Source organism: Lepidochelys kempii, chromosome 2 (genome assembly GCF_965140265.1).
Source record: "Lepidochelys kempii isolate rLepKem1 chromosome 2, rLepKem1.hap2, whole genome shotgun sequence".
Taxonomy (NCBI): Eukaryota; Metazoa; Chordata; order Testudines; family Cheloniidae; genus Lepidochelys; species Lepidochelys kempii.
Window position 1 is genome coordinate 233,289,545 of NC_133257.1, and position 25,664 is coordinate 233,315,208.

The window sequence follows — 25,664 nt, forward strand, 5'->3', positions numbered from 1 at the left end:
AAAACTTCAAATTGGTTTTCAGACAAGAAAATAAGGTGGTCCCAATTTTCAGGCTGCAGTCTTATTGTCTCAAGTAAATTTAAAATGAAATACTGTTGCTGGTGAGATGGTCTTACAGGCAAATTTCTGCATTCTGTCTTATGCTTCGACTGTTGTTACCAGGGTTTCATTTTGATTCTCTTGACTCCATGATCATATACATTTTGTCCATGCTGCAATAGAAAATAAATGTCACTGCCACCACCTGTCTGAGACTGAGTCAAAACTGAGCCTATAACATCAGTTAAAATTCTCATATTTAAATATCATATGTAGTATTCCTCTCGTTTGAAATCAAAATAACACAAGTACAATCTTCCACTAGAGTTGCGTACTGTTGCTGTTGAGTGCCTACTCTCTCTGTCCACAAATAACTTCTGTTCTTTAAGTTCATTATGGGAAAACCCATCTTCTGATCCTGTAGTGCTAAAGGACAAAAGCACATATCTGACAGACTTGTGGTGGCCTATGGTGAAAAGTTTTGTTACTCATATATGAAACCGATCACTTTTTATGCAGTCAATGGTCCTTAATTGTAATTTTAGAGGAAACCATTGTTAAAAGGCACTCTCATTTTCCTCTTCAATCCATGTACATTGTAGTAGACCACATGCTTTTTAAACAATAGGTCTCTGTGTGAAGTCCAAGCATTGAAACCATGTGTGTGGTAGTTGCTGTTTGTTCTCAGAAAACCAAAAATATTTTCCCCATTTAAATTTGCCATCCTTAAGAGGCAGGGTTGTCTTTCATTGTTGGAGTTCCACCAAAGACCTCTTGCAAAACCGCAAATGAGAAATTTCTCAAGATAGAGAGAGAGACATCAGGTACAATATGATTACGTCCATCCATCTACGATTTCTGTCCACAGACTTGCCTGTCGTGATCTCCTCAAGAATACTCCCAACTTGGACTACCTCAAGCCCTGAAAAAGTTTCTTCAAAGTTGTCAGGGTTTCCCCCAACTCTGAACTCTGGGGTACGGATGTGGGGACCCCCTGAGCTTATATTCTACCAGCTTAGGTTAAAACTTCCCCAAGGCACAAATTCCTTTCCTTGTCCTTGGACTGTATTGCTTCCACCACCAAGTGATTTACACAAAAATTCAGGGAAGGGTCACTTGGAATCCCTATCCCTCCAAAATAACCCCCCAAGCCCTTCACCCCCTTTCCTGGGGAGGCTTGAGAATAATATACCAATCAATTGCTTTAGCAATGTGAGCACAGACCAGACCCTTTGTCTTTAAGACACTGAAATCAATCAAAAAAAAAAAGAACGAGGAGTACTTGTAGCACCCTAGAGACTAACAAATTTGTTTGGGCATACGCTTTCATGGGCTAAAACCCACTTCATCAGATGCATAGAGTGGAAAATACTGTAGGAAGATATATATATACACACATATACAGAGAACATGAAAAGATGGGGGTTGCCATACGAACTCTGAGACAAATCAATTAAGGTGGCTGCTATTAGCAGGAGAAAAAAAAACTTTTGTAGTGATAATCAGGATGGCCCATTTCAAACAGTTGACAAGAAGGTATGAGAAGCAGTATTGCCAGAAGAGTACCCAGAAGTCACCTACTGCAGGACAGGCCCAACAAAGAAAATAACAGAAAGCCACTAACCGTCATCTTCAGCCCCCAGCTAAAATCTCTCCAGCTCGTCATCAAGGATCCACAACATATCCTGAAGGACGATTCCTCACTCTTACAGACCTTGGGAGACAGGCCAGTCCTCACTTACAGACAGCCCCGCAACCTGAAGCAAATACTCACCAGCAACCACACACCACATAGCAAAAACACTAATCCAGGAACCTTTCCTTGCAACAAACCCCATTGCCAACTCTGTCCACATATCTATTCAAGGGACACCATCATAGGACCTAATTATATCAGCCACACCATGAGGGGCTTGTTCACCTGCGCATTTACCAATGTGATATATGCCATCATGTGCCATGTACATTGGCCAAACCGGACAGTCTCTACGCAAAAAAAAAAAAAAAAAATAGACACAAATCAGACATCAAGAATTAGAACATTCAAAAACCAGTCGTAGAACACATCAGCCTCCCTGGACACTCAATTACAGACCTAAAAGTGGCAATTCTTCAACAAAAAAACTTCAAAAACAGACTCCACCGAGAAACTGCAGAACTGGAATTAATTTACAAACTGGATACCATCAAATTAGGCTTGAATAAAGACTGGAGTGGATGGATCATTACACAAACTAAAAACAATTTCCCCATGCTAATTTTCCCCCCTACTGTTACTCACACCTTTTTGTCAACTGTTTGAAATGGACCATCCTGATGATCACTACAAAAGTTTTTTTTTTTCTCCTGCTGATAATAGCTTCCTCTGAAACCTGTCACTTTAATTGATTTGTCTCATTACAGTTGGTATGGCAACCCCCATCTTTTCATGTTCTCTGTGTGTGTGTGTGTGTGTGTGTGTGTATATATATATATCTTCCTACTGTATTTTTCACTACATGCCTCTGATGAAGTGGGTTTTAGCCCACAAAAGCTTATGCCCAAATAAATTAGTTAGTCTCTAAGGTGCCACAAGTACTCCTCATTCTTTTTGCTGATACAGACTAACACGGCTACCACTCTGAAACCTGAAATCAATCGGGTTCTTAAAAGAGGAACTTTATTTATAAAGAAAAAAACGAAAGAATCACACCTGCAAAATCAGGACGGAAGGTAACTTTACAGATTTAAACAAAAAAAAAAAGATTTAAAACGCAGAGGATTCCTCTCTGGTCTCAGCTTCATAATTACACAAACAGGAATAAAACTACCTCTGTAGCAAAGGAAAATTCACAAGCCAAAACAAAAGATAACCTAACAAATTTCCTTGCCCTACTTACAATTTCTGTGGTTTTAGATGGATTATTCCAGGTATATTTTCAGGAGATGTTGTACCTACCTGGCTTCTCCCTCTGTCCAGAGAGGGAACAAAAAAATCTTTCCCCCCTGCTCCCCGATTTGAAAGTATCTTCTTTGGTCCTTCTAGGTTGTTTGAACTGCTTAACCCCTTAAAGGTAAAGCAATCCAGTACAACTGCCAAGGAGAGATTTTATGCTACTGCATACTAAAGGTTGCTACCCTTCTCCCTATGTTTATGACAAAAGTGTTCCATACTGACTAGCAATCAAGCATATATTGTAGATACCTCCCAAATAGCTTACTGTTGCCTTAGTCATCAGCAAGAGTTTGGTGTTTTTCCTCTTTTTGGACTGAAATAGAAAAAATTAAAATGTCTTTCAAAATACACTCACGCTTCTGAAGATAGGACTAGTTTTTTGTTGAGATCCTGAATTGCAAGCTCAAGTTTACTGTAATGCGCAACAGTAACATAAAAAGGGTGTATGTTGTCTAAATTTGGCCTATATACCACTTGAACAACCTTTATTCGCTGCTGCACTTTCTAAATTTAGGCTAGTCAGTTCTAATTTGAACTCATCTGTTTTAAAACAACCACTTTTAAATCTCTTCTTACTTTGTGTATGTTACCATTAGCTGGCCCAAATTTGAGGTCTACTTCTGTATGTCAGCAAAGGGAGTACAAAAATTGTCATGCACAAATCTGCTGTATACCTTACTCTTTCTCTGCTACAGACTTGTCAGTAGATCCATGCAATGTGCACAGCAATAAATCTTGCTTTCTTTATGTATTGCTGATAAATTTTTTGCAGTTGTCTCTATGAAGACTTGTACTCCGATGATATAGTTGATCCATGAATAAGATCATTTTTAGTCTTGTTCTAAATTTTGAAGGCATTATTTTTGGACTATTTCAAAATCTGAAACCATGTTTAGTGACTGTGTAAGTGATGTTAAACAAGGTGTCAAACATTTATGTCTCCTCATGCTCTATTTTAAAGAGTAACAAGTAATAACTTCTTGTGGGCAAATTTTCACATCTGCTACTTCCATGCATTTTATGTCCGTATAAAGAAGTTATGTACATCTGAGAATCAACATAAAAGCTCTTATAACCCACTTACAAGAGGACTGCCTTTATCAGAAAGCTACTCATGTTTTCTGGAAATTATACAGAGCATTTAATATTTCTGTCACATAATCCATGGATGGATTGGAGGATTGGGCCAAAAGAAATCTGATGAGGTTCAATAAGGATAAGTGCAGGGTCCTGCACTTAGGACGGAAGAACCCAATGCACAGCTACAGACTAGGGACCGAATGGCTAGGCAGCAGTTCTGCGGAAAAGGACCTAGGGGTGATAGTGGATGAGAAGCTGGATATGAGTCAGCAGTGTGCCCTTGTTGCCAAGAAGGCCAATGGCATTTTGGGATGTATAAGTAGGGGCATAGCGAGCAGATCGAGGGACGTGATTGTTCCCCTCTATTCGACATTGGTGAGGCCTCATCTGGAGTACTGTGTCCAGTTTTGGGCCCCACACTTCAAGAAGGATGTGGATAAATTGGAGAGAGTCCAGCAAAGGGCAACAAAAATGATTAGGGGACTGGAACACATGAGTTATGAGGAGAGGCTGAGGGAACTGGGCTTGTTTAGCCTGCAGAAGAGAAGAATGAGGGGGGATTTGATAGCTGCTTTCAACTACCTGAAAGGGGGTTCCAAAGAGGATGGCTCTAGACTGTTCTCAATGGTAGCAGATGACAGACCGAGGAGTAATGGTCTCAAGTTGCAGTGGGGGAGGTTTAGGTTGGATATTAGGAAAAACTTTTTCACTAAGAGGGTGGTGAAACACTGGAATGCGTTACCTAGGGAGGTGGTAGAATCTCCTTCCTTAGAGGTTTTTAAGGTCAGGCTTGACAAAGCCCTGGCTGGGATGATTTAACTGGGAATTGGTCCTGCTTTGAGCAGGGGGTTGGACTAGATGACCTTCTGGGGTCCCTTCCAACCCTGATATTCTATGATTCTATGAACTACAGGCTGAGCAAGTGCAGAATGGTGGTAGAATGTGCATTTGGACGTTTAAAGGCGCGCTGGCGCAGTTTACTGACTCGCTTAGACCTCAGCGAAACCAATATTCCCACTGTTATTACTGCTTGCTGTGTGCTCCACAATATCTGTGAGAGTGAGGGGGAGACGTTTATGGCAGGGTGGGAGGTTGAGACAAATCGCCTGGCTGCTGGTTACACGCAGCCAGACACCAGGGCAGTTAGAAGAGCACAGGAGGGCGCGGTATGCATCAGAGAAGCTTTGAAAACCAGTTTCATGACTGGCCAGGCTACAGTGTGAAAGTTCTCTTTGTTTCTCTTTGATGAAACCTCCCGCCCCTTGGTTCACTCTACTTCCCTGCAAGCTAACCACCCTCCCCTCCTCCCTTTAATCATTGCTTGCAGAGGCAATAAAGTCATTGTTGCTTCACATTCATGCATTCTTTATTCATTCATCACACAAATAGGGGGATGACTACCAAGGTAGCCCAGGAGAGGTGGTGGAGGAGGGAAGGAAAATGCCACACAGCACTTTAAAAGTTTACAACTTTAAAATTTATTGAATGCCAGCCTTCTTTTTTTTGGGCAATCCTCTGTGGCGGAGTGGCTGGTTGGCCGGTGGCCCCCCCACCGCATTCTTGGGCGTCTGGGTGTGGAGGCTATGGAACTTGGGGAGGAGGACGGTTGGTTACACAGGGGCTGTAGTGGCAGTCTGTGCTCCAGCTGCCTTTGCTGCAGCTCAGCCATACACTGGAGCATACTGGTTTGGTCCTCCAGCAGCCTCAGCATTGAATCCTGCCTCCTCTCATCACGCTGCCGCCACATTTGAGTTTCAGCCCTCTTTTCAGCCCACCACTTACTCTCTTCAGCCCGCCACCTCTCCTCCTGGTCATTTTGTGCTTTCCTGCACTCTGACATTATTTGCCTCCACGCATTCGTCTGTGCTCTGTCAGCGTGGGAGGACAGCATGAGCTCAGAGAACATTTCATCACAAGTGCGTTTTTTTTCTTTCTAATCTTCACTAGCCTCTGGGAAGGAGAAGATCCTGTGATCATTGAAACACATGCAGCTGGTGGAGAAAAAAAAAGGGACAGCGATATTTAAAAAGACACATTTTATAAAACAGTGGCTACAGTCTTTCAGGGTAAACCTTGCTGTTAACATTACATACATAGCACATGTGCTTTCGTTACAAGGTCACATTTTGCCTCCCCCTACCGCGTGGCTACCCCCTCAACCCTCCCCGTGGCTAACAGTGGGGAACATTTCTGTTCAGCCACAGGTAAACAGCCCAGCAAGAACGGGCTCCTCTGAGTGTCCCCTGAAGAAAAGCACCCTATTTCAACCAAGTGACCATGAATGATATCTCACTCTCCTGAGGATAACACAGAGAGATAAAGAACGGATGTTGTTTGAACGCCAGCAAACATACACTGCAATGCTTTGTTGTACAATGATTCCCGAGTACGTGTTACTGGCCTGGAGTGGTAAAGTGTCCTACCATGGAGGACGGAATAAGGCTGCCCTCCCCAGAAACCTTTTGCAAAGGCTTTGGGAGTACATCCAGGAGAGCCGCGAATGCCAGGGCAAAGTAATCCTTTCACATGCTTGCTTTTAAACCATGTATAGTATTTTAAAAGGTACGCTCACCGGAGGTCCCTTCTCCGCCTGCCGTGTCCAGGAAGCAGCCTTGGGTGGGTTCAGGGGGTACTGGCTCCAGGTCCAGGGTGAGAAACAGTTCCTGGCTTCGGGAAAAATGGTTTCTCCGCTTGCTTGCTGTGAGCTATCTACAACCTCATCATCATCATCTTCTTCGTCCCCAAAACCTGCTTCCGTGTTGCCTCTATCTCCATTGAAGGAGTCAAACAACACGACTGGGGTAGTGGTGGCTGAACCCCCTAAAATGGCATGCAGCTCATCATAGAAGCAGCATGTTTGGGGCTCTGACCCGGAGCGGCCTTTTGCCTCTCTGGTTTTCTGGTAGGCTTGCCTCAGCTCCTTAAGTTTCACGTGGCACTGCTTCGGGTCCCTGTTATGGCCTCTGTCCTTCATGCCCTGGGAGATTTTGAGAAAGGTTTTGGCATTTCAAAAACTGGAACAGAGTTCTGGTAGCACAGATTCCTCTCCCCATACAGCGATCAGATCCCGTACCTCCCGTTCAGTCTATGCTGGAGCTCTTTTGCGATTCTGGGACTCCATCATGGTCACCTCTGCTGATGAGCTCTGCATGGTCACCTGCAGCTTGCCACACTGGCCAAACAGGAAATGAGATTCAAAAGTTCACAGTTCTTTTCCTGTCTACCTGGCCAGTGCATCTGAGTTGAGAGTGCTGTCCAGAGCGGTCACAATGGAGCACTCTGGGATAGCTCCCGGAGGCCAATACCGTCGAATTGTGTCCACAGTACCCCAAATTCGACCCGGCAAGGCCGATTTAAGCGCTAATCCACTTGTCAGGGGTGGAGTAAGGAAATCGATTTTAAGAGCCCTTTAAGTCGAAATAAAGGGCTTCATCGTGTGGACGGGTGCAGGTTTACATCGATTTAACGCTGCTAAATTCGACCTAAAGTCCTAGTGTAGACCAGGGCTAACAGTATTAGAATGTGGTTCTTTTAAGGGTGCAGCAAAGTACTGAGAGAGGCCATCTCCTTCCTAAAACCAAAATGATTTTGCAGAAACAGCAAGTAGTCAAACTGTAGTATATTTTATTACAAAGCCTATTCTTGATGAATTGGCAAATTAAACTATATCTAGTCTTTCTGAAAAAAATAACTAAAGTTTTTCACTCCATGAGCATTATACTATCTGATAATACCTTTTATCTTGGAACATTTATTCTCCATCTTAAAATCAAACTAAACTAGGAGTTGCAGCAACCTACTACTAATTTTGCAAGGTTCTTAACAGTTGCTAAAAAGCCTACTGTGGAATGGCTGAAAAATTTAAGCTGTTTCTTGTCTTTCTGGCAATGATAGGAATGTTTTTGAACTACCTGGCTGTAGCAGAAAATTTCAGACCCAACCTCTCTCCTCCCAATAACCAAAGACTTCTTATGGGAACATTAACATTCACAGAGATGCCAACTCTCATGATTTAATCACGAGTCTTCCAACGTTTGATGTCTTTTCTTGAAGTTTCTGTGGCATTTGGGTTTTTGAGTTAATGGAATAGCACCACTTGTCCCATCAAATAGTTCTAGACTATTCTCAGTGGTAGAAGATGAGAGGACAAGGAGTAATGGTCTCAAGTTGCAGTGGGGGAGGTTTAGGTTGGATATTAGGAAAAACTTTTTCACTAGGAGGGTGGTGAAACACTGGAATGCGTTACCTAGGGAGGTGGTAGAATCTCCTTCCTTAGAAGTTTTTAAGGTCAGGCTTGACAAAGCGCTGGCTGGGATGATTTAATTGGGTATTCGTCCTGCTTTGAGCAGGGGGTTGGACTAGATGACCTCCTGAGGTCCCTTCCAACCCTGATATTCTATGATTCTATGATTTTCAGTTGCACAAGACAATGCGCAATTCTTTACCCATTTCAACTTGGACTATAGCTCACTGGAGTAGTAAACAGATTACAGGATCACTTGAAAGCAAGCATTTTAGCAACAAATTGTGGTAGCGCTAATAGTTAGATGCGTTCGATATGGTGTATAAAAGCTATGTTATGATCTGTCACACACATTTTAGAAGAATTAATTACTAAATCAGAACACATGTTTCTTAGACATTTGAAATATTCTGGAGTTTAGAATATTTCTATCTCTGTGTTTGAAATCCTAATACAGTAATTTTCTGTAATGTGCATTAAATAATCTTGACTTCAGCTTTTTTTAGTTAACTTGCTAGATTAATTTTCTGTAGTAAATATGCATGTCTACTAATGAATACAAGAGAGAAATTTTATATAAAACTTTTGTTGTTTTTTTTCCAGGTATTTATAGCAGCAATGATGTAGCAGTATCATTTCCTAATGCGGTATCTGGCTCAGGATCTAACACTCCCATTTCCAGTTCTCATTTACCTCAGCAGGCTTCTGGTCACTTGCAGCAAGTGGGAGCTTTGTCACCTTCAGCTACATCTTCTGTAACTACTGTTGTTGCAACAACTCAGGTAAATCATCACAGGCATTTGGATGGGTAAAAATATTATTCCGAATTGTTTTTCAGTTTAAAAGAATTAAAGATTTCCCAGCTTGGAAAATTTCAGTCCAAATTGTTCTAGTTGGAGAATTTAAAAGCAACTGGAAAAGGGTCATGCAATGGGAAGCATCTGACAACCTTAATAATAGGCATTTTTGCCAGCCCTGCCTATAACATTTGGCCCTCTAAGAGGTCAATTTCCCAGAGCTGAAAGCTGTTATGAGCAAGAGAGATTGTGTGGAAATACTTAATCTGAATGATGAGTAGTTGTTGTTTAAAAATATTTTACTAGCTGCCCAAAATGTCACAATTCTGCAATCAGAAAAGAAGCTTATGCTAGTTGAAAACTGTCCCTGTTGAGAAGGGAAGGGAGTGAAAGCAGCAATAATAATATAAAATAAAATAACCCAATATATTTTCCAAATGGGGAAAAGGAGGGTAGTTCATAGCAATGACTATAAATCAGAAGTTACACAATGCAGACAATTGATAAGGTAAACATAGAAATGAAAAGTATTATGGCCATTAGTGTTAGACAATAAACAATTTTATTTTTGCATACCCATCTTCGTGCAGTGCTTTGAGACCCACTGGCGAATATCCACTGTGTAAATACAAAGCGCTGCTGCTGTTGTTTTTAAATGGAACCCTAGGGTGATAGCTTTTGGTTCCTTGTTTAAGCACTAACCTACACTCCCCTTCAAATCCAAACACAGAATCTCAAAATCCCTTTATTCAGCATTATCAGGCAGATAAACTGATGCACGAGCTTGAATGTCTGGTTTTTCAGTTTTCTTTTAAAAAAAAAAAAAAATCAAAAACACACCACCAGCGCGCGCACACACAACGTGGAAATTCAATGCAAAAAGTTGAATTAGAAGAGCATAAAGTTTGCAAAGTGAAATGCTAACAAGTTAGGAAATGCCAAAATTAATTATTTTTACTCCTTAGGAGTATTTAATTACATAATCATACTACTTTTTTTCCCCCCACAAACCCATGCTTTATTCAGTACACAGCATGGATAATGAATCAGGCAGTGTTAGGTAGTAAATGAAGCTGTTTTTCTGTAGCATCCTTGCCTCAGACACTGGGGATGTTGGAAAATGCGTAGCGAATGAGTTAGGGGGCTGCACAAAGAAAGAGCGGTCTTGTAAATTCGGTAAACCACTCAGAACTTGAAGAACTGTGTTCTATGTCTGGTTTTGCCACAGATTTCTTATGTGGTACTGGGCAAGTCATTTAGACCAAAATTTTCAGAAGTAGCCAGTAATTGTATGCTCCTCAATGTTTGTGTTTCTAACTCCAGATGTCCAGGACTTTACAATAGTACTGAGCACTCTCCATTCTAGTTGAAATCAGTTGGAGCAGTGGGACCATACCACCTCTGCGAAAAAATCAGAGTTGGGTATTCAGAAATTAAGATGCCCAAAGGGGACATTTTGCCCTTAACCTTTACACCTCAGTTCCCAATCTGTAAAACAAGGATAATACCACTGTACTTCACAGAAGTGTTGTGAAAATAGATTAATTAATGCTTGTGAGGAACACAGATACTATGGCAATGACGGCCTTATGGAAAAGTAGGAAGTAATAAAAGCTAGAACCGGTAGGAAAAAGGAATTCCCTTTCCAAAAAAAAAAAAAAAAAAAATCCTCCCAAACCAGGACAAAACATCAAAGATGGAAATGTTTAGCTTCCTAGTTGTCTGTCTAGAATGCTCTTGTCAGTTTTACTTTCTGTCAAATTGATAAGAGCCCAGCCCAGCTGTCCAAAGAGCTAGAAGACCCAGTCACTCAGCCTTCCCCAAACTCTGTCAGCCTTTCCCCAGCCTTAGGGCTACAGGTTCAGAGAGCCTGAGCACTCAGACTCTGGCCCTAGAGCTGGGAGGGAGGCTGAAAGGTTTCTGCTTTTCCAACCCTGGAGCTGGAGAGGAGGCTGAGAGCCAGGACGCTCAGTCCCAGCAGCCCTCCTGGAAAACTTGTGTCAATTTCACTTTTGGCAGAAGAGTGGGAAATTTCCTGCGGAAAATTTAAGTTTTGCAAAAAGGGCATTTTTTGTTGGAAAATCAATCAGATTAAAAGTTTCCAACAAACTCTAACAAAAACTATTTAATCAGTGCAGGGTTTAGAGGTTGTGCAGTAAATAAGGCATGGGACAACCCAATGAATATTAATAGGGCCCTACCAAATTCATGATCCATTTTGGTCAATTTCATGGCCAGAGGATTTTAAAATTGGTCAATTTCAAGATTTCAGATATTTAAATCTAAAATTTCACAGTGCTGTAACTGTGGGGGGTCCTGACCCAAAATGGGATTGAGGGGGGGTTTGTAAAGTTGTTGTAGGGGGATTCCCAAGATTTCCATCCTCACTTCTGTGCTGTTTTCAGAAGAGCTGGGCTCTGAAGGCAGTACCCTCTCAGCAGGTTCCCGGAGGTGGAGGTGGGTAGGATCTGCGCCATGCTGTTGGGAGCACCATCGGCCAAGGGCTCCTAGCTTGTAGTCCATGCTGGAGACAGATTAAGGCAGGCACCCCCAGGCAATTTGCGGGCCCCCTAGGAAAAATGGGTGCCCCTGCCCTGGAAAAAGCCCCAGGGTAGAAGCCCCTACTAGGGCTCCCTCAGCCCCTACAGGAGCCGCAGGGCAAGATGCCCTGAATCCCGGCTGGAGCATCAAGGGGGTAGAAGCCCCGAATCCAGGCTGCCGTGAGGCCGGGCTGGAGCGGCTTGGAGGCAGATACCCTGACGCCAGGCTGCCCCAGGTGGAGTGGCAGGGGGGTGAAAGCCCTGAGCCCGGGCTGCACCAAGCCCTGGCTGAAATGGGAGGGGGGTGCAAGCCGTGAGTCTGGGCTTCCCCGAGCCCCAGCTGGAGCAACAGGGGGGCATGAGCCCCAGCTCGAGCGTGAGTCCCAGGCTGCCTGGCTGTGGCAGCTCGGGGGTGGACACCCCAAGCCCAGACTGCCCGAAGCCCCAGCTGAAGCTCTGAGCCCTGGCTGGACCTGCTCATGGGTGGACACCCCAAGCCCGGGCTGCCCCTGCTGCAGCTGGAAGGAGCACAAGCCCACAGCTCCTGGAGGAGCTTCCGGGTGAGGAAGCCCAGAGCTTGGTGTCCGGAGCTACAGCAGAAGCTGGGCAGGGAAGGAGGGGAGAAGCCCAGAGCCCAGACTGCCCCGGCCGTGGGGTAAGGGTGGCAGCGGTGCAGGGTGGGGGGGAAGAAAAGCTCTGAGCTGCCCCGGCTGGAGCAGCAGGGAGCAGAAGCCTAAGCCCGGGCTGTCCCAGATGCAGCCTCCAGAAGCGGAAGCCCCCAGTGGAGGGAACCCTGGGCTTGGTGCCTGGAGCTGCAGCAGGAGGGGAGGGGTACAGAGCCTAGGCCGATGCTGCCGGGAGAGAAAGTCCCCTGCCCATCAGAAGCCGCTGTGGGAGGAAGCCCCGAAAGCCCCAAACTCGGCACCTGGAGCTGCAGTGGGAGGGGACCAGAAGCCCGGAGCCCAGCTCCTGCGCTGCCTCTGGATGTGGGTCTGATCTTCCTACCAAGAGTGGCTGTGCAGGGGAAGGAAAACTCCTGTCCTTCCCCAGTGCAGCCAGACTAGCAGCTAGGAGCCCCAGGCTCACAGAAGCAGGGGAGATCAGATTTCATGGGAGAGGGTTGATTTCACAGTCCGTGACACATTTTTCATGGCCGTGAAATTGGTAGGGCCTAAATATTAAGGATAAAAATTATTGATCAGCTGCTTCACCATTCATTTACCTGTCAATAGTTGTATGTGCATTCTGGTGAATGCTTTAGTTATTTTTTTTAAAAGAGTGAGAGAAAAAGATTGAGAAGATAACTTACAGTTCACCAGAAAGTGTCTAAAGCTTCCCATACTTGTTGTGTATTTGAAAATTCATCACTTGGAACAACTCTTGACACATCCTTTTTTCTGTTTTCTGCTGCCGTCGGTAGACAATATGACTCACCGGCCACCATGCCTCCAGTGGCTGTGCATGGTGTAGCACGCTCTCCTTTGTGTCTCTTTCTGACTGCCCTGCCAGCTCTGCAGTGGTCTGCCGCTTCTTGTAACTCAGCCCTCTGGCCGGGTCACTTTTAGTCTTGCCCCTTCCGGGAAAACCCAAGCACAATGTTCCACTAGTCTGGTAGCTTCACACCAGAGGTTTGGATCAACTTCAGGCTTTTAGGCCTGCCAGCCCTTGGCTCTGTGGTCTTCATGCTCCCATCCTACACAAGTTGGTACGGGAACCCAGGCCTGACCTCTACTCTAGGTTCCAGCCCAGGGACCTTGAATGAAGCAGAGTTTATGAAGCAGAGTTTGTTCAGACTCTATGCTATGTCTTTGGGCTGCTTCCTAGAGTGGCCTGTAGGTAGGCATTTCTCATATCTCTTCCCCAGCTGACTCTTGTAGGATCCAAAACAAAGGAGATCCAAACTAGTTGAGGAACAAAAGAAACAAAAAGGTTCTGCACCAGGCCTACCTGCCCCAAGGAGGTTTTGACACTTAGGTTTTAGCTCCAGCTGATCATCCTTCCCTGCCCAAGCAGCTTCATGGCAATCTCGAACACCTGTCAGGCCTGCCTTCACAGAGCAAGCTTGAGATCTACGCACTCTCCCAGCCAACCCCCATTGAGCTTGGGTTTTCCTCTTTTACCTCCTCTCTCCAGGATTGACAGTTACTGCAAGTGTTGGAAGACAAAGCTGATTACACCCACAGGCCTCATTAACCCCTCCTGGTCTAGTGTAGGGTTGGTATACCAACTCACACCTCGCAATTGCTTTCCTCGGATTGGGCTCTGCTCCTTTTTACAATACCTTTACATTCAATGAGACTTTATTGGCGTGACAAGCTATTCAGCTGTTACCAAAATATAAGAAAAAGGCAGACCCCTTGAGTATCTGTCAGAGATGGATACGACCCACTTAAGATCGGTATAAACTGTGTGTTTTGAGGGTTGATCTGCTGTATGTGTGTTTGTCATTGCTGTCCATTCTTCATCCAGTGGCAAGTTACTATGTAATATGTACCATGCTGCTGTCTTTTCTTTATCCCAAAGTCAGGCACATTTTCCTTCTCACTTTTTGCTGAGAAGTTTTTTGATTCCTGTTAATTTGAGGAAATAAGCTTTCTTGCATTTCTTTGCATTTGGACAGTGAAATACAAATAGTCTCTGTCACAATCTCTTCTTTGTCATACTGGCTACACAGTTGCTCCTCTGAGTTTAGACTGTGCTTTATATCTGTTGGTTTGCGCCTCTAGTTTGTGATCATTGATTCTGTATTTGCAGAATTGACCTTAGATTTTCACAATTTACTATAGTGAGGTTGTTAGTTTTTTACAGGGAACTGTAGAAGTCTAGCATGTTGCCTTTTTTATTTGTTCTTATCAGAGATTGTATACTGATGCTCTAGCATCTTAAGTATTTTTTTGGTATTGAGCGGGATTATTTGTGCTCCATTGGTCAAGAAGTTATAATAGTTAGACCCAGGGAGCGGATTTTATATATATAAGTGGATCATAATTTCATTATAATGGCACGAGATTGCCAGTATTGTTAGGGTGCGTCATGACTAAGGCTAAGATTTTGTCGCAGATATTTTTTATTAAAATTCATGGACAGATCATAGGCAGTAACCAGAAATTCACAGAAGACTGTGACTTGTCTGGGACTTATATTAAAAATGTCCCTTACAAAATGGGAAGGAAGGAGAGTTCAGCATCTGCAGCAGCTGGTAGCTCTGGGATCCCCTGTTGCCTGCTGGAGTCCTCCCCCTCCCACCATGGCTGAGAGGTTGGGGGTCACCTCACCACCTGTGGAGGCTGGGAACTCTGGAGACCCCCCACCCAGGCAGCTGCAGAGGGTCCCACGGCAGCAGTGAAGTCCAGGGTCCCCCTGCTGCCGCAGTGGCTGGGAGCTGCGGTGGGTACCCATGGCTGCTGGGAGCTGCAAGTTTCCCCTAGCCGGCGGGCTGCCCATGGCGGCTGGGAGCTATAGGGGCCTACCTGCCTGGCCAGAGAGGTCTGGGGCCCCTCCGCTGCCATGGCGGCTGGGAGCTGTGGGGACCCTGCTGCCACCAGCAGCTGAGAGCTGCCTGGGGCTGAAGCAGAAAATGTCATGGAGGTCTATGAAAGTCACGGGTTCCGTGACATCCATGACATAATCGTAGCCTTAATCATGACATCTGTTTAAAGCTGGAGCGTCCTAAGTCCCCTTAATTCAACTTACAAAGTCGGATTTCTTTGAAATTTGATGTGCCTCATGGCAATGCAGGGTAGCTTTAGTGGCCCAAATGTGGGGTCCTTTGACCAAGGGGTTCTTGAGTTACAGGTCCCTCCCAAAAAACTGTTTTCTTCTGCTGCCTTGTACTGTTAAAGTGAGAAAAACTAATGACTGGCTGAATTACAGAACTCTTGGTGTCTATGAACTCACACTTCAATTAACATATGTAAGGATAAGTTAATCACAAGCCCGCACCTAAGACAAAATGAGTTTTGAACTGAATGACTGGAGGATACTACAATTTGTGAGACCCCGGAGACAGTTTTATTTTTGGGGGAATGTAATCAAAGTATTGGGAGGGGGAATAAATGTGAATGGTTCCTGGAAGGGGAGGAATATTTGTGGGCGGAGGAGTGGTGGAATAGGGGAAGAGGGATTTGGAGCTGCTGCAAGGGGTGGGAGATAAATGGTGATGGATTGTAGGAGAGGAGAGAGAGGTTGGGAACTCGGGTGAAGGAGGCATGGCATGCCCAGCTCTGGTTGTGCACCCCAAGACCCATTCACCTCTACCTCTGCCAGTCAGCCAGTGCCACTACACTCTGCAGCTCTGCCAGTGCACTGCAACTCCCTTTGCCCTACAGCTCTGCCAGTGCATCCCAACACTAAATGAAAGCTATTAATAAGTACTGGAAGAACATTAATCAGGAAATTGGAGTGTTCATGGCTGACCAGAAAATGCGTACTTTATGGCATAGAAATATTATAAGTTCTGATACCTCAGTGTTTCCCGGAGATGGACAACATCTGTTGAACTGTGGTCAGAGGATCTTTCTCTCAAACATAAAATTATTTTGGAACAGAAACCCTGCTCATAATTTCTCTCTCTGGCTCTACTGGAAACTCCACCTTCCAGCCATTCTGAAACATGACCAGGAACACTATGTCACCATTGTCAACATAGTTGTCCTTTTCTCCAGGCACTGCACGTGAGTCAGGTTATAGGAGGGAGGGAGGTAAGACAATAGAAACATTTGTATAGAAGGGACTGATGACTTCAGGGAGATGTGTTCCTTGCTTGCTGTGGGGAGGCCTGGATACTGTAGTGGAGAGGGGCCAGCTTGGAGGGAAGAACACACTGCATGGGTCAGGGGCAGGGCTGGAGAGACATGAGCCCTGCTTCTTCCTTCCAAGCTGCTCTGTTTGCTTTTTTCCTAGTTCCCTTCTCTTCTACCACCTCCCTACTGTGCTGCCCTGAACTGAGCAACTAGTAGAAGGAAAGAAGTGGAAGAGAGACAGCTACTAGCTGCAACTCCAGCCCCTTTAAGGAAGACCCTCCTTCCCCATTTCCCCTCCCTGCACCTTGTCCACAGCTTCTCATGCTTATGGAAAGGGAGGCTCAGAGGGTTTCACTTCCACCTCTCTCTCTCTCATTCCCAGGTACAGGCTTAGTGAGAGGGCACAGAAAGCTGGGGAGAGAAAGGATGGTTCCGTCTCTCCCAGCAGTTCATTTAGAAAAAAAATTGTTGGGGAAGAGAGGCTGCCCCCACTTCTCTGTATCTAGTTTTGCATCTGGCAACAATGGATGAACACGTTAGCTGGGATTTTCATCACTGAGCTTCAGAGGCAACAGCCTAGTAAGGGGGACTGACCTCTCTTGTAAGGTTTGTCTTGACTGGGATCACAGGTACTTTTAACACCTTTACTGTCAAGGGCCACCATCTTGCCTGAGGGCAGTTTGAATTTACTTACATTGGGAATAATGAAAAGGCATGAACATTTTGAAAGTTTGTGTCTTTGATTTAAGGGAAACTGGCAGTTTCTTTCCAATTGAGAACAGTAGATGTCAGCCATTTTGAATGAGGGCAGTTCTTCATAGATTGGTCTGTAGGACATTACTCATCGGTCTTGCTGAAGAAGAATATTTTCAGTTATGAAAAATAATAGTAAAATGATTAAAGGGAAAAAACCTATTAATCCTAAAATAAAAAAAAATAATTTAAAGTGTAGCCATGCATCAGATTTCAGTGAGTGTTAACTCTATGGGAAGTTTGAGGAGTCTGTCCTATTTCTTTAGCAAGGTCACTTGGGACAAAAAAAAAGTCTGACACAGGATACTAAATTTCTTAAGTCAACCATTTTCTAATTAATTTTAACTCATAAACTAACAAATTTACTTAAACTATCAGAAGATTAATTCTTTATTCAGAGTAAATGCTATAATTTTGGGGAGCTATGCTGTATTGTTTGTGTATAACAAAATGGTTGAATCCCTGTTTTAAATGCAAAACTGAACTCTACCTTAATTATGGAAAACAAAAGCCATGATTCAGTAATGTTTAGAATGCCTTTATCCTTAAAATTCTATATAGGCTTAATCAGTCATTGCTGAAATGTAACCAACTCTTAGAAGGAAATAATAGCCGTTCTGTACCTGCAGCACTGCACTGTAATTTTTAGTAGAGGAAGTGTCCAAACATAATTACTAAGAGTTGTTATATATTTTTATTTGAGTAACCTTTCTTTGAGTATTTGGCAGTATTAGGAGATTAACTGGCAGATACAATCCTCAAAGAAGATGGGTCTGAGGAGATCTAGTTAAGTAAGAGTGCAGGATTGCTCTTTCAAATTGGACCTCCACTTTAAATATCTAAACGCTAAGTAGCAGCTTTACATGTCTTTTTAATACAAGCATGTGATATGGCCATGAAAAAAGCTAATTCGGTCTTGGGATGCATCAGGAGAGGTATTTTCAGTAGGGATAAGGAGGTTTTAGTACCGTTATACAAGGCACTGGTGAGACCTCACCTGGAATACTGTGTGCAGTTCTGGTCTCCCATGTTTAAGAAGGATGAATTCAAACTGGAACAGGTACAGAGAAGGGCTACTAGGATGATCCGAGGAATGGAAAACTTGTCTTATGAAAGGAGACTCAAGGAGCTTGGCTTGTTTAGCCTAACTAAAAGAAGGTTGAGGGGAGATATGATTGCTCTCTATAAATATATCAGAGGGGTAAATACCGGAGAGGGAGAGGAATTATTTAAGCTCAGTACCAATGTGGACACAAGAACAAATGGATATAAACTGGCCACGAGAAAGTTTAGACTTGAAATTAGACGAAGGTTTCTAACCGTCAGAAGAGTGAAGTTTTGGAATAGCCTTCCAAGGGAAGCATGGGGGGCAAAAGATCTATGTGGCTTTAAGATTAAACTCAATAAGTTTATGGAGGAGATGGTATGATGGGATAACATGGTTTTGGTAATTAAATATTCATGGTAAATAGGCCCAGTGGCCTGTGATGGGATATTAGATGGGGTGGGATCTGAGTTACCCAGGAAAGAATTTTCTGTAGTATCTGGCTGGTGAATCTTGTCCATATGCTCAGGGTTTAGCTGATCGCCATATTTGGGGTCGTGAAGGAATTTTCCTCCAGGGTAGATTGGAAGAGGCCCTGGAGGTTTTTCACTTTCCTCTGTAGCATGGGGCCCGGGTCACTTGCTGGAGGATTCTCTGCTCCTTGAAGTCTTTAAACCACGATTTGAGGACTTCAATAGCTCAGACATAGGTGAGAGGTTTTTTGCAGGAGTGGTGGGTGAAATTCTGTGGCCTGCGTTGTGCAGGAGGTCAGACTAGATGATCATAATGGTCCCTTCTGACCTAAATATCTATGAATCTATTTGTAAGACAGAATATTTTTATACAAAAAAGCTTATATCGTATAAGACCTTCAGAATCAAAACTGTCAAGTCCAAGTTGAAACTATTAGTTTAATCACAGGCTTGGTCCTATTTGATTTTCCTGAAGAACCTTGTTAATAAAGCAGTGGTAGCCGAAGACATACAAGGACTATTTTTGTCGATCCAGAAGTACAGTAGAACCGCAGAGTTATGAAGATCTCGGGAATGTTTGTAACTCTGAACAAAACATTATGGTGGTTCATCCAAAAGTTAACAACTGAACATTGACTTAATACATCTTTGAAATTTTATTATGCAGAAGAAAAATGCTGCTTTCCCTTTATTTGTTTAGTAGTTTATGTTTAACACAGTACTGTACTGTATTTGTTTTTTGTTTAGTTTGGTCTCTGCTGCTGTCTGTTTGCCTACTTCCAGTTCCAAATGAGGGGTGTGGCTGACTGGTCAGTTAGTAACTCTGGTGTTCGTAATTCTGAGGTTCTATTGTAAGTTATCTGTGAAAGTGCCAGCATGTCTGCCTCCTCCAGAACAGTACTGAAGGCATTGTGTGTTTTCTCATTTGGGAAAGAGGTCTGTGTTTGAGATCCCCCTTCCATCCCAAATCTGGAAGTAATCACGAAATGCTTGAGACACCTCTCATGATGAGTGTTGTCTTCAGCTCGGAGTTCCCATTAATATAGTGCCCTTGCCAGGCAGATGAAGGGGCGAAGGAGTCGCTGAATGCATGATACTCCATTACCAAAGCGGTGTACAGATTTTTGACACAGTGGTGAACAGTGAGTTCTTCGTTGTCATTTGGTATAATATTACAGAGGGCAAAATGCACTGAAGGAGCATTAAGGTTGCAAAGCCAAGCATTCAGAAGTTAGAAAATGCCAAAATTAAGGTTGCTCAGACAACCTTAATTTGGCCCCTTTCTGCATATATATTATGATACAGTCTTTACATAATCACAGACTATTTTTTCCACAGGGCCCTTGTCTCATTTAATGTACAGGATGGACGGTGCTTACTGAATGAGCAGCTATGCAATATTTAATCTTATTTTCATCATTCAATGTGTGGCCCCATGCATTATTTATTGCATCATTTATTTCCTGCTCAGAGTACAAAATTAATTTCCTTGGGGGGGTTTCTGTGGTGCTCATCTGAACATATGAGTTCTTCACATAAATTAATAAATTTATCTTCACCACAACCCTGAGAGGAAGGATAGTGGCATTATTCCCATTTTATAGATGGGGAAATAAGGCACAAAGACGTTAATGTCAAAAGTATCCACTAATTTTGGGTGTCCAGTTTGAAATGCCTATGGCCTGATTTTTCAGAGAACATAGCATTGTATAGCACTTTATTTGTTCAGAGCACAGGTCTCATTGACTTGAGCTGGAGTTCTAGGTACCTCAAATTGGGCACCCAGAAAATGAGGAACATGCACTTAGTGGTCACCTGTGAAAAGCTTGGTTTAAATGATTTGCCTAGCATCACATAGGAACTCTAGTGCAGAGGCAGGGTTGAAATGAGACAACAGTCTTGTTCATACCACAACTCTGAATAATCCCCAGAGCAGGTCCATTCTGCACATTGAGTGAGGTGGGGGTCTGGTGGATGGATAAGTAAGGTCTTTGGAGGTTTCCAGAAATCTTGTATTATAATTATATGATGATTTAAATGGGTTCCCCATTTTGAACCCAAGACATCATTCACAACCACAAACGATGGCTGAAGATGAGGATTAGACACTCTTTGGATCATCCACTATAATAGAGAACTTCTGTGGCACAGTAACCAAGGTCTAAAATATCATCCTAATAGTTCATCTCCAAATCCAGAGCCTGAAATAGGCACATACTATACGAATGATTAGTCTCATTTCTCATACATGGAAACTGCCTTTGGAAGCCACGATTCTCTTGGACTTTTTTCTTCTGTTGGGAGAAGCTAATCAGACAAATAGGAATCTTATCTCCCCAACCCTTTGTAATTTGCTTTTCTCAAATGTACAGTAGCTCTCACAAAGATTTCCTTCCAAGTAAGTCTGTCCTTGTAGCATCCTACTCCTGTGGAACATATGTGGAAACTCTTCCTCGTTGGTCATTTCCATGGTTACAAACCTGTTTGATATTTTAGAGCTACAGCATAAAGATAGTGGCCATCTCAATCAATGAAGACCTCCCTGAGTGAGCTTGAATACTCTGGTTCATTTCTACATCTATAAATGCCCAAAAGCACAGGTGAAATGTCCCTCAACCTGGATTTGATCATTTTTACTAACATCCTGATATGTCTTTATTTGATCCAAAGCCCTGGAGACCAGGGAGAGTTTCTATATCCATTCTGCAACCTAAACTCATAGCTCCCATGTTTTGGATCAATTTAGTAGTTTTCTTATTGAAAATTATTAGAGTTAATAAGTTCTAGATTTAAACTACAGAGAAGTGGGAGATGTACTCGAGGTGAGGAACATCATGACCTCAAGCCATATCAAATTTTTCTTTTTTTTAGAGCAAGGTCCTTTCGTTCTCAATACATTTTATGGGTTTTTTACTTAAATTATAATGTCTGTTGCCTTTAATTTTTAGATCCAAAATAAAACATTAAGATTTGCTAATGTTAAAACTAAACTGACTACTTCCTTCATCTGTGTAGGTCTTTCTCAGGATGATTTATATTACTTTCAGTATGAATAATAATTAAAAATAGAGTAATAATACATCTGGAAATTGTGATATGATAGGTCTAACCAGCACAGTTCCTGCAAAGGGCAATCATGTTTCACTAATCTGTTAGAATGCTTTGAATGTATCAGAGTAGTGAATAAAGGAAAACCAGTTAACGTAATTTAGACTTTCAAAATAGCTTTGACAGGGTACCTCATAAGAGGCTCCTAGTCATGGGGTAAGAAGCAAAGTATTGACATTGATCAAAACTAGCTAAGAGCCAGAAATCCCTCTGTTCTTCCTGTCTCATAACACAAGAATAAAGGAAAATCCATTCAATTAAGATAGCAAACCCAAAACTGTTTAAAAAATACTTTTTCACACAACATATAATTAGACCTTGGAACTCATTTCCAGAGGAAATTGTTGACATCAGGAATTTAGCTTGATTCAAAAATGGGTATGAATAATAATATCCAGTGTTGTCATAATTAATGCTAACAAATTTTACAGGTCAGATTACACATTATATATCAGGGTTGAAGCCAAACTCTAACTATTAGAAATGAGGAGGTTCCTTGGACCTTCCTCTGGAACATATGGTGCTGACCATTGTCAGAAACAGGATACTGGACTAGATTGATTAATCCAATATGGCAATTCTCGCTTTTCTATTTTCCTAACAATATTTCCAATTATGGTGGTGTCAGCAAATGCTATTACTCTACAGGAAGAGCCATCATTTAGGTCAACATGTAGAAATACAAAGTACAGTTAAAATACCCAAACAGCCTTAACTCGACCCTGCAGAAATACCATGAGCAAAATATTTTTAAAAAAATAAATCCTTTAAATCTAATCTGGGAGTGTGGATGCTATTATGCTATAATGTAATAATAATTGTATGGTTCTTGTATAGCGTTGTAGCAGGGCAGAGTTAAGGTTTGGGTGCCTTAATTGTGCATGTCCATGTCTGAACTTGTTTGGATTTCTTCTAAATTTAACCTTTCCTCTTTATTTCCTGTGTTTTTAGTGTTTGTTTTTGGTGTAATTATAAAATCTCTGTCACATTTTTACCCTTAAATTACTGCTATGTACTCAACCTTAACTCCAGTTTGACATAGTCTTTATCTGGGAAATTAAATTGTTAATATTCAGGCTGATCTGAATGTCTAGTGGCAGCTCAAAACACTACCATATGTGGGAATCAGATGTCAGGTCCTGAACTCTGTCCTCAGTTCCTAGGCCTTCAGGGTATGAGAGCATTTATGGTAAAGGGGGAATGCCTTGTATCATTCTATAGTGGAGGTAATGTTGACTGATTTAGAAGGCATTTCACATCATCCCTTTACAATAAGAGAGGAGGGATTTCTGCATTATGAGGAAATGAAAGTGCAAGATAGTGACTTCCCTCCCAAACTCAACAAAATACATTTTTATCTGATCGAATTATATTTAAACTTCAGGAGATTTGACATGAGTCAGTGTTATTAAGAAACTGTCATGTTAATACGATTTTCAGTATGAATTTATTTGTTCATTATTTCAAACCTGTTTTGATTAATTGTTGATTACTTCCAGGCAAAATTAGGTAAAAGACTTTTTCTTCTCATTCATTATGATTGAGGATTTTGGGTATGGGTGTGGGGAAGAGTAGGGTGGAAGAGGAATTTACAGCCAGAGGGAAAATTCCTTGTAACATGTGACTCAACTAGAAGAACAAAGGAATCATAGTTGCAAGTAATCCAGTATTTAGTCTAATTAAAATCTTTACCGTTTATATTTTCTTCTGGTTTCAGTAAGATGGACTACACATATTTATATGAACATGGAATTAGACTGATAGGCACTTGCATGATTTTGCACACTACTGCATGCTGAGACAACTGCATCTGTGTTTCAGTCTAGTCGTAAATGCTTTCTGCCTTCAAACTGAAGCTTATTTAGCTTGGCTTATCTGGTGCTGCTGTAGCAACCATCAGTCTCCAGGCAACTGAGGCACATTGACCTCTTGGTTGAACTGAATGTAGCACTACTTCAATTTAGCTGCTTGAGACAATAGTGATGGTGCTGAATGTGAAAAATGTGAAATTTTCTAGTCTATATTCAGTGAAAGAAAACAAAAATATTAGGTGAAATTGAATGTTTAGGTATGACTTTCAAAATATTATACATCATTTTGTATAGTGAATCCTTTGTTTCAAGCTGCAAAGTTCATTTCTGATGTAAAGTGCTTACAGGCCACATATTAAAATGTAGTTTATTTTGAAAGCGTCCTTCAGAGAGCAGTAATTCTTTGGACTTGGTTATTGTGGATGTTTCTTTCATCATTTGAATAACAACAAAGAGTACTGGGCTTTATTTAGGAATTTAAAATACCAATGTTTATTGAAAAAACAGCTCACTCATTACTACTAATATTATGGAATAACTGTGAATAGCTTTTTTGAATTACAGATTATTTGTAGCATTATTAGTGTATCTTGGATCAAGTTGGTTTAAGAAAATAAGACTACTGCAAAATATAATTTTGATAGTGATTTTATTGCTAAATCAAATCCTGCTGTCTGGTGCCAGCCAGGATAAAGAATTAATTTGGGATTCCAATATATAGATTCTTGGTTTTAAGGAAGACTGATTTTCTTTTAAGTTTGATATTACCACAAATCTATAAAGCAGATACTGGTTAACTACCATGAGGTAGTGAAGTGGAAGGAATAGGGAACAAACTGAGGTAAAAGGGAATCCAGATTATTACTCTGAATTAAATCTCAACTTCATTTAGGTTGTGAAGGAGATGGAGAATCCCCAGAATATTATACCTGTATGCCCTCATAATTTTGAAAAATTGTGTAAATTCTACTTTAAAAGAGTTTGTACCCTAATGTAATATTTCAATATTAAATATTATTGTTGTTAATTTGCCCATTTCTAAAACAATTAGAGTTGAATTAATGAATAATTTACAGAATATCCAGTTTAGTTAACATAGAAGAGATCAGTTAAACCAGTAATACAGTGGAGATTATAGATGTTTCACATTACTAGAAGACAGACCTTCTACCCTTGTGGTTTTTAATCATTTGATATGCCCTTGTTGTACAGTGGGCAGAGGTATAAATTAGTTTATGTAGGTGTGCCATTAATTTTTCATTTTGCCTTTCAAATCCCACTGTGTTTCTCAGTTGTATTCATTCTTGCCTCTCTTAGAGAGTATTTGAGTGCTTTTGTTTGAAAGATAGGGGCTTTCTTTCATTTAATTGAAAGATTTATGCCTAAATTTAATCAAAACAATTGATTTCTCTTAAAACCAGCATTTGGTTATCTGTTTTTATAGATAGTCTTCATCATGGTTACAGTGACTTAAATTACTTGCCTTTTCTGTGTTGCTCTAAAAATCAATATAGTAGTTTAATTTTTTAAAATAATAATATGGAAGGAATATTCATAGTTTGTATAAAGTTAAAACATGATCTATATTTTAATTTGCACATCAATGGAAATGTCCTTCTTGGTTGAGAAGTTGTCTTTTTCACTTCTGAAGTTAGTATGAGACTTCTTTTGTGTTTCTTCTATTTTCATTTGTCTAGCATGTTCTAATAGAATTATCTAGTCAAATTGTTTTACTTCAAATAATTAAATAGTGAAAAAGCTTGCTTGTTGAAATTTTCCTGCGGATAGGTCAGCCCAGTTAATAAAATGGTAGCTTTGCCATTGATGGAAAACTTTCCAGGCTTTTAAGCACCTGAGTAAGGGCCAGGATATTTCTTTCAGAGAGGGAATAACTGAAGGCTACAGGTTTCGGAGTAGCAGCCGTGTTAGTCTGTATTCACAAAAAGAAAAGGAGTACTTGTAGCACCTTAGAGACTAACCAATTTATTTGAGCATAAGCTTTCGTGAGCTACAGCTCACTTCATCAGATGCAGAGCTACAGTAGGTGTTTGATTTGTTCCTTTCTGCTGACATAGAAGTGATTGGATAAAGTGGGATT

The 25,664-nt window shown here is 41.8% G+C and overlaps 1 protein-coding gene across 10 annotated transcripts in view; it reads left to right on the forward strand.

Moving 5' to 3' along the window:
* The window catches only part of MLLT10 (MLLT10 histone lysine methyltransferase DOT1L cofactor), a 222,898-nt gene that overhangs the window by 166,854 nt on the left and 30,380 nt on the right, over nucleotides 1-25,664 (forward strand). For all 10 annotated transcript variants that reach the window (XM_073334203.1, XM_073334205.1, XM_073334208.1 and 7 more), the window contains one exon: nucleotides 8,901-9,079. In XM_073334203.1, coding sequence (XP_073190304.1) covers nucleotides 8,901-9,079 — 179 coding nt within the window. The remainder of the gene's footprint in view (nucleotides 1-8,900; nucleotides 9,080-25,664) is intronic.